General features: G+C 41.4%; 2 protein-coding genes across 3 annotated transcripts in view; both read left to right on the top strand.

Annotated features, from left to right (window-relative positions):
* The window catches only part of med13a (mediator complex subunit 13a), an 84,680-nt gene extending 79,356 nt beyond the window's left edge, over positions 1 to 5,324 (top strand). For both annotated transcript variants that reach the window (XM_080041695.1, XM_080041696.1), the window contains exons 27-31: positions 1,301 to 1,492; positions 1,764 to 1,906; positions 2,472 to 2,636; positions 3,160 to 3,260; positions 4,139 to 5,324. In XM_080041695.1, the coding sequence (XP_079897821.1) occupies positions 1,301 to 1,492; positions 1,764 to 1,906; positions 2,472 to 2,636; positions 3,160 to 3,260; positions 4,139 to 4,271 (734 nt within the window). In that variant the 3' untranslated portion in view covers positions 4,272 to 5,324. The remainder of the gene's footprint in view (positions 1 to 1,300; positions 1,493 to 1,763; positions 1,907 to 2,471; positions 2,637 to 3,159; positions 3,261 to 4,138) is intronic.
* Positions 5,325 to 7,763: 2,439 nt separating this feature from the next.
* Positions 7,764 to 14,798, top strand: part of ints2 (integrator complex subunit 2) — a 30,655-nt gene continuing 23,620 nt past the window's right edge. The window contains exons 1-5 of the mRNA XM_080040408.1: positions 7,764 to 8,043; positions 8,769 to 9,077; positions 9,440 to 9,578; positions 10,943 to 11,045; positions 11,599 to 11,712. Coding sequence (XP_079896534.1) covers positions 8,785 to 9,077; positions 9,440 to 9,578; positions 10,943 to 11,045; positions 11,599 to 11,712 — 649 coding nt within the window. The 5' untranslated portion in view covers positions 7,764 to 8,043; positions 8,769 to 8,784. The remainder of the gene's footprint in view (positions 8,044 to 8,768; positions 9,078 to 9,439; positions 9,579 to 10,942; positions 11,046 to 11,598; positions 11,713 to 14,798) is intronic.

Genomic DNA, 14,798 nt, shown 5'->3' on the forward strand with positions numbered 1-14,798 from the left:
TCAAGTCAATACACATATCCATGTACACATCATTGTGATGGTGAGACGGGGAAAAAGCAGCTTTAAAGGACAGATGCAAAGAACTAAATGAGATTAAAAGGTGCAAGGGTAAAAAGATGACTTCACATAAAAGCAAGTCTATACAAATGTGTTTTAATGAGTGATTTAAAAGAACTCACTGATTCAGCAAGCCTTGTGTCTCTAAGTAAGACAGTACTCAGGTGTGTGTGTGTGTGTAGCACCCCGGAGTGCGTACGTGGAGTGATGGATGGCAGCAGCAGCGTATCACAATGCTTGTCGCCTCCTTGTCCGGTATCAGATTGATGTGAGTGGAGCTCATGTACCTTTTGGCTCATAAAGCACTGGCTGTCACATCCCATTGATCTGTGTGATGGAGCGCTGGATCAATGGGTTTATTCTGGGAGAGGAGTGGGGGATTATCAGCACATCATACCAGCACTGTGTTGAGTCGTGCTGGGGCTGAAGACATCTCCTCTCTAAAAAGCTCTTCAAGATGGAAGAGATTAAGCAAAGCTCTGTTGGCCTCAGATATCTATGACTGAGGGGGATTTAACCTGTGTTTGCATTACACGTAAAATCTGTTCTGGTATTTCATATCGAATCTTTTTTATGATTATTTAGTACAATTGTGGAAATTTACATCTGAGTTTAGATTATGCAATCAATACTAGTCAGTAATGCCAAATCAAGCCATATTAAGTTATTCGTTCAATTACTCTTATTTGGATTTGCTCAGTCGGAGAACAGTTAAAAGATTTCATCCATACTGCAAAGACACGTCGCCAGAATGAATCCCATTTAGGGTACCTGCCTTTTTTGGTTGAACTCTAGTTTGTTTCAATCTGTGACCAGATTGATCCAACCAAACTTCAGGAAGCACCGAGTATTTTTGGACTAAACGAGCACCCATAGCTCCAGCTATGCTATGCTATGCTATGCTTAATGGGATGAGGAAGACCATTCTGACCAATTGTAGAGCAGTTCAGGAACTATGTTATTGCTCCCGCCCCAGACACATCTGACCAATGAGTGAAAAGAACGTTCTCACGTGGCTTATGCCGCTGCATTTTGGTTCACTTCAACAACTGATTCAGACCAAAGGAACAATAGGTGTGAAAGAGAACCAGACCAGTTGAAAAACCAAACCATGTATCATTCTCACATCCAGTGTGAACCAAGGAAGAGGACTAGAAGTGAACTAGATCAGGTGTGAAGGCGCCCATAGTTTCTCTGTGTATTGACCCTGTTCCTCTCTCTCTCTCTGTGTGCCCCCCATCAGACTCAGTGTCCACAGGCTCAGTGTTTGGCCGCAGCACCACCTTGAACATGCAGACGTCTCAGCTGAGCACGCCCCAGGACACCTCCTGCACCCACATCCTGGTCTTCCCCACCTCCGCCTTCGTCCAGGTGGTAGCCAGCTCCAACTACACCAACATCGACCCCAACATCGACATCCTTAACGCCACCACCGGTCAGTTAGTGCTCCGTCATCTGTCAAATCTGTTTAAGAAAAATCTTTTTTTATATATACTTTATTCCTGAAAAAAAGATGAATTACTTGATTTGAATTTGGGTTAATATGATTTTTTTATGCAATTGGAAAGATGATCTACATTTATGTATGCATGTCTGTTGTTTGTATGTATGACCATGTGTGTTATGTTATGTTTATTTGTGAATTTAAAAAAATATATATATACTTTTTAGCTTATTTGTTAAATAATTCTCCTGCTCTCCTTTAGATGGGTCGGATGCTATCGGAATCTTCGACCTGCTGGACCAGGAGAATGAGTTAGTGGACCCAGACATCATCAACATTTCGCCCAACACTTCACCAGTGCACTCCCCCGGCTCACATTACCACCACGGAGGGGATGGCAGTAAGGTGAGACAACATGTACATACATATACACATCTACACACTCGGGTCATGGTGTGTATATTTAGTATGTATTGCAATATTGAAAGTAGCCGTTGATTGATGTCACACCTCACGTCCTTAAAGGTGCACTACACAGTTTCAGAGGAGGGGGGATTTGTTTACATTTGCAGAGCTAGCAGTAAGTTTACCAAACATATTTACTCTAAATCTAATTCTTAGTATTGAATAATTCTATCATAATAAATCTAAAATATAATTATTTTGGAGGCACCTGTAACACTTGAATATGTTTGTAAACCAAACTGTATCCCTGCTGCTGTAAACAACAACAGTGAAACAGTAACTTTTCAGGAAGCTTTCTAACTTCAAACAGTGTTCCAGCAAGCCAATTTTACTGTACACATTTGTTTATTCGGTTATGAGAACATACCCTCGAAAATGTTCACTTTCTCTATCATACCAAAAGTTACGTAGTGCACCTTTAACGGAGTTGAAACATGTGATGGTGTGTTTTTGTAGTGTGACAAATGGAAGCAAAGCTAACCATGAGTTTGTATCTGTTTTGCAGGGCCAGAGTACGGACCGTATGGAGACTCATGAAGAGGTTCCTAACCTCCTGCAGCAGCCTCTGGCCCTTGGCTACTTTGTCTCAACGGCTAAAGCAGGCCCACTACCTGACTGGTTCTGGTCAGCCTGTCCTCAGGCTCAGAACCAGTGTCCACTCTTCCTCAAGGTAACAGGCACCACCCCTCTCACTTTCATCTTCTTTTTTCAGCCCTGCCTTTTTACAAAACTGGACACTGAATAATAAAGGTTCTTTCATGTTCAAAGGAGATATCTTGTAGCAGTTTAGCCATTAAGGGTAAAACAAAAGCAACAGGTATATTAACTACAAGCCTATTGAGAGAATAGGCAGAATAATATTTACACCACTTCAGGGCTTTGGTCAGGAAGGACAGACACACCGGTGAGAGTTGACTGTTTTACTCATTTGTTTGGACTGTATACAATATTGTGTGGAAATTTCTGTAAATAAAGAAGTAAAAAATGGTACGTAACTCCTCATATCCAAATAAAATACACATTCAGGTATTAGCACACATTTATAAATTTAGATAAGTATTTTTAAGGAAAATAATATCCCTGTAGGGTTCACAAACTTTTGGGCAGTACTGTAGATGCCACTAGATGAGATGCAGTTAAAGGGTAATAACTTGATGCCAGTGCCATTGACAGCCCTGTGCTCCCTCTCTCAGGCCTCTTTGCACCTCCATGTGTCTTCAGTGCAATCAGATGAACTACTGCACAGCAAACACTCCCACCCCCTCGACTCCAATCAGACCTCAGATGTACTCAGGTAAACATCACCACAACACATCTGTGTATCCTGTGTTTTCAGGGGGGATTTTCGAGTATACAAATAATGACAATATAAAAGAACTAGACATATATTTGAAACTGTTTTCATGCTTAAAATGTTTTGAGTGCATTTCATTTTCCTTATATTTTGATTTAAAGGTGGAGTCAGCGATGTTGTTGACAAAATCAGTGAATATCTCCTCATGATCCGCTACCTGTCCATACCGTGTGTATGGACAGGCTGTATGGACAGGCTGTAAGACAGCCATAGGCGCTGTCAACTTGTGTGTAACCAAAGGGTATGTAAACAATGAGGCCAACGTAGCGAGCAACACACACGTTTACAGAGCCTAGGCTGTGTATTAACACAGTATGGACAGGTAGTGGATCATCATGGTGAGGTATACACTGATTTTGGAGAAAAGAAAAGTGATTATGCCTATTAGCATTCTCCAGATATCGCTGACTCCACTTTTAATTATAGCCCAGGACTGGAGAGTTGTGAAATAAACTTCCAATTTATTTTCAGTATCTCTGCGTTCCAATACCCATACTTCCCTACTATTTAGTATGCCAGAAAAAGATTGAGGATGTCTCAATACATGCATGTCAATTGTAGTATGCTGAATATACATAAATGCCCCACTAACTCCAATAGCGTTTTGGAGTATTCCTCTTTATTCTTGACATTTCTCTACATAATGAAAAAAAATCTTCCTTATCTGATTTTTTTTTCTCTCCTGTGGCCCTAAAACTCTTCTGTACTTAAGTATGTAGTGTAGTAAAAAGAAAAAGTATGTGATTTGGAACACAGGGAATGTCATCCTGTAAATAAACTGAAGAGTTAACGTTTATTCATTGTGTGTGCCTGAACAGATATGTGCTGGAGCAGTACAATGCCCTCTCGTGGCTGACGTGTGACCCAGCCACACAGGACCGGCGATCGTGTCTACCCATTCACTTTGTGGTGCTCAACCAGATGTACAACTTCATCATGAACATGTTGTAACCCACACTCAACAGGGGGCCATGCAGGGGAAACATTACAGCCACAACCCCAGAGTGGCTTCCATCAAGAACTGAACAAAAACGACAGGAAAGCAGACCACGGAGCATGGAGCTGCGTCCTGCACCAGGATGGGATAAGACGGCTGTTTTAAGCCGTGGAGGTCCAGCTCCCCCCGTGGCTGTTAACTGGCTCAGAAGGTCCTGTCCCTGGGATTCAAGGACGTGCACATACAGACAAGGGAATCAAGAAGAGGGGCAAACCAGAAGTTGAATCGCAAATATATTGAACGTGAGAGAATGACAAGCCTGGTTGTCATGGTATGTTAGCATGGCAGCACAGTCACTGGCCAGTCTGTATGGGAGAGACAAGTCGATCTGTAATGTTATTGGAAAGAAAAGGGACATATATTTGGTCAAGGAATAAAACTCAAGAATGGATATTTTTTTGGTTTTAAGACCCGAAATTCCTTTTTATTCCTTTTTGGATTAAATAGTATCCAAATGAAATGCCTGCAACTATCTTATTTATTGTTAGTTTTTAAATGTATAATTTGTCTTATTTCTTAACCTCTTTTATATATATATATATGTATATATATATATATATATATATATATATAAAAATGGAGAAGGTTTATATCACCTTCCTGCTTTAAAGCAATTGGTCTAAGATATATGTACTCGTCTTAATTATTAAAAACAACCAGGAGAAGAAAATCCCATAAGAATTGAACAAAGTCCCAGTAGGTTGCTTTTAGAGTATTATTTTTTGTATTGAAGACAGAATATTTGTATTGTCACAATGTACAGAAGAATTCAGAGTGGAGAATTATGTTCCATGCCTTTGAGCGTGAACGACTTACAGCAAAGCTGTAGCTACAGAGGACTTGTACAGCAATGAACTTCACTGTGTTCAAATAAAGAGGTACATTGTTGTATATAGTATTTTATACCACACATTTAGACACAAAAAATAAACGGCAATATATATAAAGAATTATATATGAATGCCATGCCAGCAGTTGGTGGTGTGGCTTCTGTTTTAGGAATAAAGTACGTCAACTTATTTCCCTGTGCTTGTGTGTCTTGCTTTGGGGAGGGGTGGCTTTTGATGTGTAGGTGGACAAGGACACCAAAAGTGGAGTGGAAGGAGAACTACTGGCATCTCTTGGAGGTGTCCTCAGGTTTGACCCCTCTGTTTATCGGGGAGAAAGAAAAAATTAAAATATGTCAACAGTTGACACATTTGCACTGTCCTTTTCACCACATCTCCATAGCATACTATATTTGGCCTGCTCTGATTGGCTGAGGTCTGGCTATTTTTGATTGGACCAATCCCATTTAATTCAGTGTGGAAGTAAATTAACTTAAACCAGCTATGGATGTTCACCCATTAGATATGCAGTGGAAGATCTACTGTCTGCATTTAAGACTTGAGAGCTCCTGCCTATTTGCTAATATGTATTGGCCTTTGACCATAAACATTTATTTTTGGTCTTCTTTCTTGAGTGTAGATGAATACATTCAATTTAACAAATCCCAGAAAATGTCTTCTCTTTACTCAAGTGGGTAATGCAATGCAACAACCCTGCACTGCATACTAATTGAGAATACAATGAGTTGGTAGGTAGATAAGTAAAATTATACAGCATTTAAGAAATACATTGGAATTGTTACAAATGAGTGGACTTCTGGGATGAAAGTTTGGTTATGGCTTAACTCATCAACCAAGCCTGCCATCTGCCATGCCACATTAAATCTCGTGGTTTTAATATAGATGCTACCTTTAGATCCCAACACTTGCATAATTACTTATGTAGGCCCACTGCTGTCCAAATGTATAGGCTACAGTGGCTTGAAAAAGTATTCTTGAACTTTTCCACATTTTGTCATGTAACACAACCACACGTACAGACAGGGCTGCCTTTACCTGCCACTAGGCCCCGTGGCTGAGTGGTTTCGTAGGCCCCCCCGGGCGGCAGTCTTACAATACAGATGCGTTAAAGCCATGTTTGTCTACACCACAATATCTCTTGATGAAATACAAAATCACTTTAGGTAACATGTACTTAAACCCCTTCCTGGTCTAATGACTTTTAATAACCAGACACACATGGTTGGTTACAGTGTTTTTCCAAGTTATTGAGGAGACAGCGGTGGGGACCCAGGACCTTCTGGGGGGTCCGGGGGCATGCCCCCCCGGAAGAAAAATGTGAACCTTTTAAAGTAAAATGCATCAATCTGGTGCACTTTGAGAAGAAAACTAAGGCTAAATCAACTGTGTCCTATGTGAGCTATTTTCTGGAATCATTTGGAGACAGAAATACCAAAAAGCAGAAACAAAAATATACAGGTTTAAAAAAATCCAGTCAGTCAGCATTCCATTTTTTTTTTAAATAATCCCTTATCCTAAAGCTACTTCTGTTTTGTTTTTAATGGCTCAACTCAATATAGGCTCATGATCTGCGTTGCCCCGAACAATGTTAATTAAACAAAAATAACAAAAATGTACTGGTGAATGATAGGCCCCTTGATCTTCTTTTCCTTTTTCTTTACTGGTTCATGATGGGCCCCTGATCTCCGTTAGCCCCCCCCCCCCCCCCCCCCCACCCCAACCCTACGAAGATTAGGGGCCTATCATGAGCCAGTCAATCATTTATTGATTTAAATGACAATGTTCGGGGCCTTCTTAGATCAGGGGCCTATATTGACAAAAGACTTGAGAATTGGGTGGAGGTTCATATTCAAGGAGGACTACTACCCTAAACATACAGCCATATCTATTATGGAATTGTTTAGATCAAAGCATAGTCATGTGTTAGAATGGCCCAGTCAAAGTCCAGACCTTATACAATTGAGAATATCTGGAAAGAATTGAAAATTGCTCTTCACAGACGCTTTCCATCCAATCTGAATCTGAAGCTCGGGCTATTTTGCAAAGAAGAATGGGCAGAATTGTCAGTCTGTAGATGTACAAAGCTGGTAGAGACATATCCAAATAGACTTGGAGCTGTAATTACAGCGGTAGGTGGTTCTACAGTACACCATATTGACTCAGGGGGGCTGAATACTTTTGCACGCCACACTTTTCAGTTTTTTATTTATAAAAACAATTGTAAATCATATTTCCTTTTCATTCCACGTCACAATTATGCACCACTTTTTGTTGGTCTATCACATGAAATCCCAATAAAATAAATGTAGGCTACGTGCAGTAACTGCATCACACCTTGGAAAAGAGAATGCCTACTACTTTTCATTCACAGATCTGATGGTGTCCCAAAGATTAAGTTGCCTGAGAACATTGCTGAAGCCACATGTTTGTTTAGCAAATTAATTAGGGCTAAGGTTTTCTATCATACTCGTATAGCGTGTCAATATTCGCCCAGCCACTATTGATCTCGTCACCGCCTGCTGTCTGGGGCTGGGCAGGAGGATCGCTCTGCCTCCAGTCACTTGTCAAACAGCGCTGCTCCACGCTGCACAGTAGACTAGCCCACTTCTCTCACGGTCACACTGACATAGTAAGCAATATAGATAAAGGTTAGAGAGCCAAGTGGACATGTGGCCACCATAATAGACAGGTCGTTAAAAATACATAGACAACATTTCCATAAACCTACCGGCAATAGCTAGGACCAGTTCCCCTTTCTGTCATTAGCCTGGGTCCTATGACGTTAGAGGCTGACGGCATACAACCGAGTCCGAGGTCTGAAGGCCTCCATGGTGAAATTTATTTTCTCAAATACTAAAGTTGCATCCTAATAAGTGAGGTAAGACTATTTTTGTCCTGTTATGTTGTTATCGTTGAGCGCTTACACGCCAGACATCAGATGCGAGTATAGTCGTCTGGCAAGTTAGCCTAGCCTAGCTATTAGCACGCTAAGAGTGGCTCTGAAAGCAACGGGAAAGTGAATGAGTGTCAGATACTGCTAGTGAACTACAAGCTAGTGTCAATGAGCTGCCCAGTGAGTTAGCTGCATTTTAGGAGATGTATAGCCCTTAAAAAGTCAAATTAAGCTTCTCTAAGTGCTTCTAGTGAATCTGTAACGTTTTGACTCGGGGTAAGGAAATTCCATGCCAGTAAAAAGTTAATCTTCCCTGTATTGGTTAGCATTAGCAACCATAGCCTTAGTTGTCCACGGTCGCCAGCGTTCACCTTGTTTTGTTTGCAATGTTGTCATGATAACAATAATAGCGACTGAATAGCCAGACATTTAGGCTAGTCAAACTAACAAACACATTGCTCACGAGCCAACGTTTTAGGAACGTAACGTAAGTTAACTTAACTCAAGCTGCTTCTGCCAGCTAAACTCTGCTTGGCTTAGTATAGTTTAGTAGAGTTTCTGTTGTGTTGTTTGCTTAGCCCTGGCATAAGTGAATTTGCTTATGCCCCACGAAATGCCCAAATACTATTTGACTGTCCACTTTATCTGCTCCAGTTCGCATACTAGTCTGCCCTTTAAACTGTCTCTATTGCCTGTTCCCTTCATTTCAGGTGTAGGTGCAGAGAGATGGCAAACAGCGCCGGGCTGCAGCATGTCAGCTCCTTTGCTTTTGAAGCCATGCAGAAGGTGGATGTGGTGGGCCTGGCAGCCCTCAGTGACCCGGAGCTGAGGCTGCTGCTGCCCTGCCTGGTGCGCATGGCCCTGTGTGCCCCAGCCGACCAGAGCCAGTCCTGGGCTCAGGACAAGAAGCTCATCCTCCGCCTGCTCTCTGGAGTGGAAGCTGTAAACTCCATCGTAGCACTGTTGTCTGTAGACTTTCACGCCTTGGAGCAGGATGCACGGAAGGAGCAGCAGCTTAGGTATAGTCGACTTAACACATGAGTTATATGATTGTTGCTACAGCCTGGTGATGATGTGAATGAACTGCCCCTGTACATTCCTTTTTTCATAAAACTTAAAGGTGGATTCAGTGATTCTGGAGAATGCTTATTTTCAAAATCACTTTATGTCAAAAGCAGTGAATATCTCCCCACGATCCGCTACCTGTCCTTCCTGTCTGTGAACTGCCATGTTGCTAGCTTTGGTGGGCCCCTTTGTTTACAGATATTCATGGTTTTGACAGAAAGGGATTTTGACAACAGGCCTTTTCCAGAATTGCTGAATTCATCATTAATGAGACTAATTTTGGAAGCATACATAATCTTGTGTATCTTTCTGTCAGGCACAAGGCAGGTGGTTCTAATGGAGAAAGCATTCTGGTGTCCCAGCTCCAGCATGGCCTGACCCTGGAATTTGAACACAGCGATCCCCTCAGGAGACTACGGCTCACCCTCAGTGAACTTTTGGCTATCATGAATAAGGTGCAGTCCTAACCCACCCAGATAACTATCATCGCTTGATAAGCTGCAGAGACTGCACATTCTGTACTGGTGACTTTAGCGGCCACAGCTGACCTTTTGTGCCTTGTTTCCACCGAGTAGAGCGGGTCGGATCGGAGCGGTTCGGTCCGGGTAGTTTGGCTTTTCATTTGCCAAAAGTTGGGTAGGGTACGGTTTAAGAGCACCTAACTGCTCTGAGCCGCTCCTAATCTCAGTACTCCTCCGTTGGGGTACTAGCCGCCTGAAAGGGTGCCGAAAAGGCACACTGCCGTCATTTGATTGGTCGAAAGAATAATTTCCGCCATGTGTAGTCATCTCGGCAAGAGTGAAGAGAGTGTTGTGTTTTGGCGAAAATGTGAGCACATCACTGTTTATTGTGTGGTGTTTTTCCTCGTCAATAAATTGATCAGTTGGTTACACTGTGTCCCACTGCTAGTCACGTAGCTGCTGCAGCCAGCACTGTTTGCTCACTGTCTCTATGAGTTGCACCGAGCCGTCTGTGTGTTTACGCCATAGATAGTAGTAAATACACGCTCACAACTAGCCTGGCTCCGCCCACCTACCTACTTCCGCTCAATTTTCATTTCACTTCAGTAATGAAGTACGATGGTCTGGTTGGACCAGGCTAGCTCACAACAACACAGGGGGAATAAATAAAGAAGCAGCTGGTTTGACCAAGCAAAAACGAGAGACCGCTGGCTTGACCACAGTTGGTCGAAATAATAATTTCTGCCGTGTGTAGTCACCTCGGCTAGACTGAAGAGAGTCTTGTGTTTTGGCGAAAATGTGACCGCGGCACTGTTTATTGTGTGGTGTTTTTCCCTCGTCATTAAATGAATCAGTTGGCTACACTGTGTCCCACTGCTACGATGTCACGTATCTGCTGCAGCCAGCACTGTTCGCTCACTGTCTCTATCAGTTGCACCGAGCCGTCTCTGTGCTCACAACAACACGGGGAAATCCGACCCGCTCTACTCGGTGGAAACGAGGCATAATATAGAGATGTGGTAGAGAGACATTGTGGTAGAGAGACATTGTCAGTGCTTGAATTTAGAGAGACAGAGTTGTCCTAATTTCAGTATGACTGACATAACTCAGAATTATTCTAAATCTCATACTGGAAATGGGTCTCCGATTTAGAGAAGCAAGATTTTATTTTTTCATAAAAGCATCAGTTGGTATCATAAATTATTCCTACATTTATGTCAGCTGCATTCCCGTTGTCTGACAAGTTATTTATTTCCCTGTTCTGCAATTACAATTGTCCTTCAGTACTTTGATCTTCACCTAATGCATGACTTGGCTGATTGATCCACAACATCTGTTTTGCTTGATTATTTCTGCAGGTGGTAGATTCAAACGGAGAGTTTTTCTTGAAGTCCTCTGAACTCTTTGAAAGCCCTGTTTACTTGGAGGAGGTCGCTGATGTCCTTTGCATTTTGCAAGCAGGTACCCGACTTCTTTCATTCTTCTTAATATTTTTTTGCGTAAATGTGTTGTGGACGTAGGATTGTTTTGAATACTATAGTTTTTGAACACCTAGTGTGTTCACTGCAATATTAAAAATTGCGTAACCCAGAATGCCTGTCAATAACACAGCTGGCAGATGAAAGATCAGCTCACATAAAAGTTTGAAATTATGCTAGACGCTAGATTTAAATGAAAACCCAAATTGAGGCTCTTATTATGTATGATTTGTAGACACTTAGTCTACTTGCTAAAATGTGAACCCGGATATGTTGAGTACCCCAAAGTTTTATGTTAGAAATGTAAAGTATGGGTCCCCAGCATGTTGAAACTGCTGGATGCTAACTTGCATATGTTGGGCAATTAGCGTAGCATAGCATAATTAGCATTAACTAGCATAATTACCTATATTGACAATATTTCAGCAACTGCTGAATGACAATATTAGAGTGGTTTGGGGGGTTATTGAGGATGAAGAATCCATTTCTGACATTTACAAAATTCAAAATGGCGGTGGATTTCTTGTTTCTTCCAGAGCTTCCTTCCTTGCTACCCATTGTGGATGTGGCCGAGGCATTGCTTCATGTCCGTAATGGAGACTGGTTCCTATGTCTGCTGGTTGCCAACGTCCCCGACAGCTTCAATGAAGGTAATGCATCTGTTCCATAACACTGCTAATGCTGTCGGCTGATAATAGGAGACAGAGTGGCTGTTTGATTGCCTGTTGTAGCTTCATAAGGTTCAGTCAGTGTACCTGCTTGGCAGAAGTAGCGCTTCACTACACATTTTCAATAGAAGCTTTCTGTGATGGCTTCATTTTAACTGTAGACAGATTGCTATTGAGATGCCATCACTTGTTTTCCTTCTGAGTTAAGCTGTTTCCTCTTAGTTCTAGCCTTGCCACTGGGCCAATGCTTTATGTATTTGTCTGTGATTGAGGTTGAACATTATTGCCTCACAGATTTGGCTGTGTGTGCTTTAAAAGAGATGCATGTTAAGAAAAATGCCCTATGCCCCCTTATCACACAAACATCTTGTGTCTGTGTGTATGTTATAAAAGTACTCATCAACTAATCCCTACAAGAAAGTGTGTGTGTGTGTGTGTGTGTGTGTGTGTGTGTGTGTGTGTGTGTGTGTGTGTGTGTGTGTGTGTGTGTGTGTGTGTGTGTGTGTGTGTGTGTGTGTGTGTGTGTGCGCTTGACAAGCTGCAGATTAGCTTTTAGTCCCCAAATAGTTTGTGTTATTTGTGATGTGAAATGAATGACTGCGTGTCTCCAGAACATATTAAAATCATTTTAAAAACTTTATTAAATGTACCAAGGGAACATGAGAAAAATGCGGTATTCTGAAGGTTCTTGATTATATGGTCAAGGTCAGGGCTGTAAACTAACTTTTTGGCTCACCTGCCAAGGGGACCGGTAGATGAAATAATCTACCGGCCAAGTAAATTTTTTACCGGCCAAATAATAAATTGCCTCTTTTTGTTGCATATATACATCTGTTTCAGTACTTTTCATTGAGATAACAGTATTATATAGCAGTACATGCTTAGAAAAGAGGCCAAAGTAATATTTAGAAATACATTTTAATATTATATTAATTTAGTTTCATTCATTTCATTTCAAACATTGCACATTTAAAACTTTAACAGTGCAAAACTGTGACAAAGGAAACAATCATTTAGGGCTGCAACTAACGATTATTTTAATAATCGATTAATCGGTCGATTATTTTTTCGATTAATCGATGAATCAGATTAAAAAAAACAGTGCAGACTGCAGTGTCAAAACACCAGGTTATTGCTCCAATGTCCCGGAACAATTAAAAGTAATATTAAATGATAAAAAATGAATAATAAACCTAACTGGGATAACACAAAAAAAACATACAATGTATGATATACATTTATACAGTATAAGGGATGTCCATGGTAAACCAGTCAACCGATAATATTTTTAACCAGTAAATACTAACAGTTAAAACAATTAAATCATCTTAATTTCTCTCAGATGACAGGAGATCATTAATTTTTATGGATAGTGATACCATTTGAGACTCCTTAACGATTCAAGTCTTTATTGATATCACTATTGATACTTTTCTATTATTTTGTTGAACTAGAACTTGTATTATTGCTTTAATTGCTGATATGATCCTAGCTCAAGATAGGACATTAAACAGGTCATAATTCCATCTTTACTATCTATTTTATATTGCTGGGAAAATCGCCAAAATCTAAAATTTCTTTTTTTTTGTGTTGCATTTGAACACATCAATCATATTACTGAGCCGGCCTGAACACATCACAGTTGACATGTTTGCTACTTTTTTTAAGCTAACTAGCTATATCCTTCCGATTTTAACATGGATTTAAAAACTGGATTACTATTTTTAACTGACGGGACTTTCTACACCGTTCGGTTGTGTGATTACTGCCGCTGCTTTGAATGACTGTTGATGCGCCGATGCCGACTCTCCGAGCACGTCTGCACACAGTCTGCAGCAGCAGCAGCTGACAGAGTTTTTTTGGACTAGACGGATACTGAGTTGAAGGAGTTTTTTTTAACCCAAATACAGCAAAGGTACAACACTTTTATATAGGCCTACAGTCCAGTGTTAGATATGACCAAAAAAATACAAGCTGTGGCCGCTCACACTACAGCTTTCCCGCACCGCTTCACGTGCGGAAACAGTGCCGCGCCTGCAAGTGATTTATTAATCGCGCGACTCAACGAATCGATGACCAAATTCGTTGCCAACGCTTTTACTAATCGATTTTATCGATTCGTTGTTGCAGCCCTACACTCATTACTCATCAGAACTAAAAATGGGACCAATCCGATCCAGTAGGCCTATCTATTTAGAGCTCCATTGCTGCGCTCGAACTGCTTTTGCTGCGCCAAAACTTTTAAAGAGCGGCGTTCTTCACATTCTATGGCGGTGACGCGCACGCTACGTTTCTTCGGGGGAACTTATTTTCTACAGCGGTGACGTCGGGGGAGCTACTTCAGTGTGACACACAACAAATCACCAGTTTAGCTTGACGTTTGCTACCGTCATAATTTATCAGTTTACAGCTACTACAACGTTTTGTTCTATCATGCATAATTTATCGCAAGAGCACGACCATCGGGACAAACTTTTACCCGCCCCAGTGGCATGTATCCCTCCAAAATTAAGTCGCCAGGGGAATATTTTGGTCGCATTTGGCGAGTGGCGACCGCTAGTTTACAGCCCTGGTCAAGGTTATTAATAGTGAACATGACATTGGAAAAATTATACAGCGTTACAGTCTGTCAGTTGTGCACAGAAAACCAGGAGACCTTTGGGCAAGGAATACATTAACAAGCAAACATGGCATACCATAATAAAGGTTCAGTAAGCGAAATGGTCAGTTTAGCTAACTTCCTGTCAGTGACTGCAGTTACCCACGTCACCACATTAATGCACTGCGGTCTTCAAGCAGCGAGTCATCTAGCGTCATCTCAGATCCATAAGTGTGATAAAACATGATAAAAAAATCAAAACAGACATTGGGAAGGATTTTTACCTGCTCCGCCATTGTAGGCCCATAAACATTCACCCATCTGTCGCTCTGCACGTGCAGTCGTGCACTGGCAGTGAGACGGGTGCCGGTTTGTAGCGTTCTCTCTTCTGATTGGTTATCAGTAGTGGGATCCCCGAAAAGTTTATTTGCCGATTACATGCAGAGCGAGTGACTGAGAGATCGGCTTT

This window comes from Ammodytes marinus, assembly GCF_949987685.1.
Source record: "Ammodytes marinus genome assembly, chromosome: 14".
NCBI classification, from domain to species: Eukaryota; Metazoa; Chordata; class Actinopteri; order Uranoscopiformes; family Ammodytidae; genus Ammodytes; species Ammodytes marinus.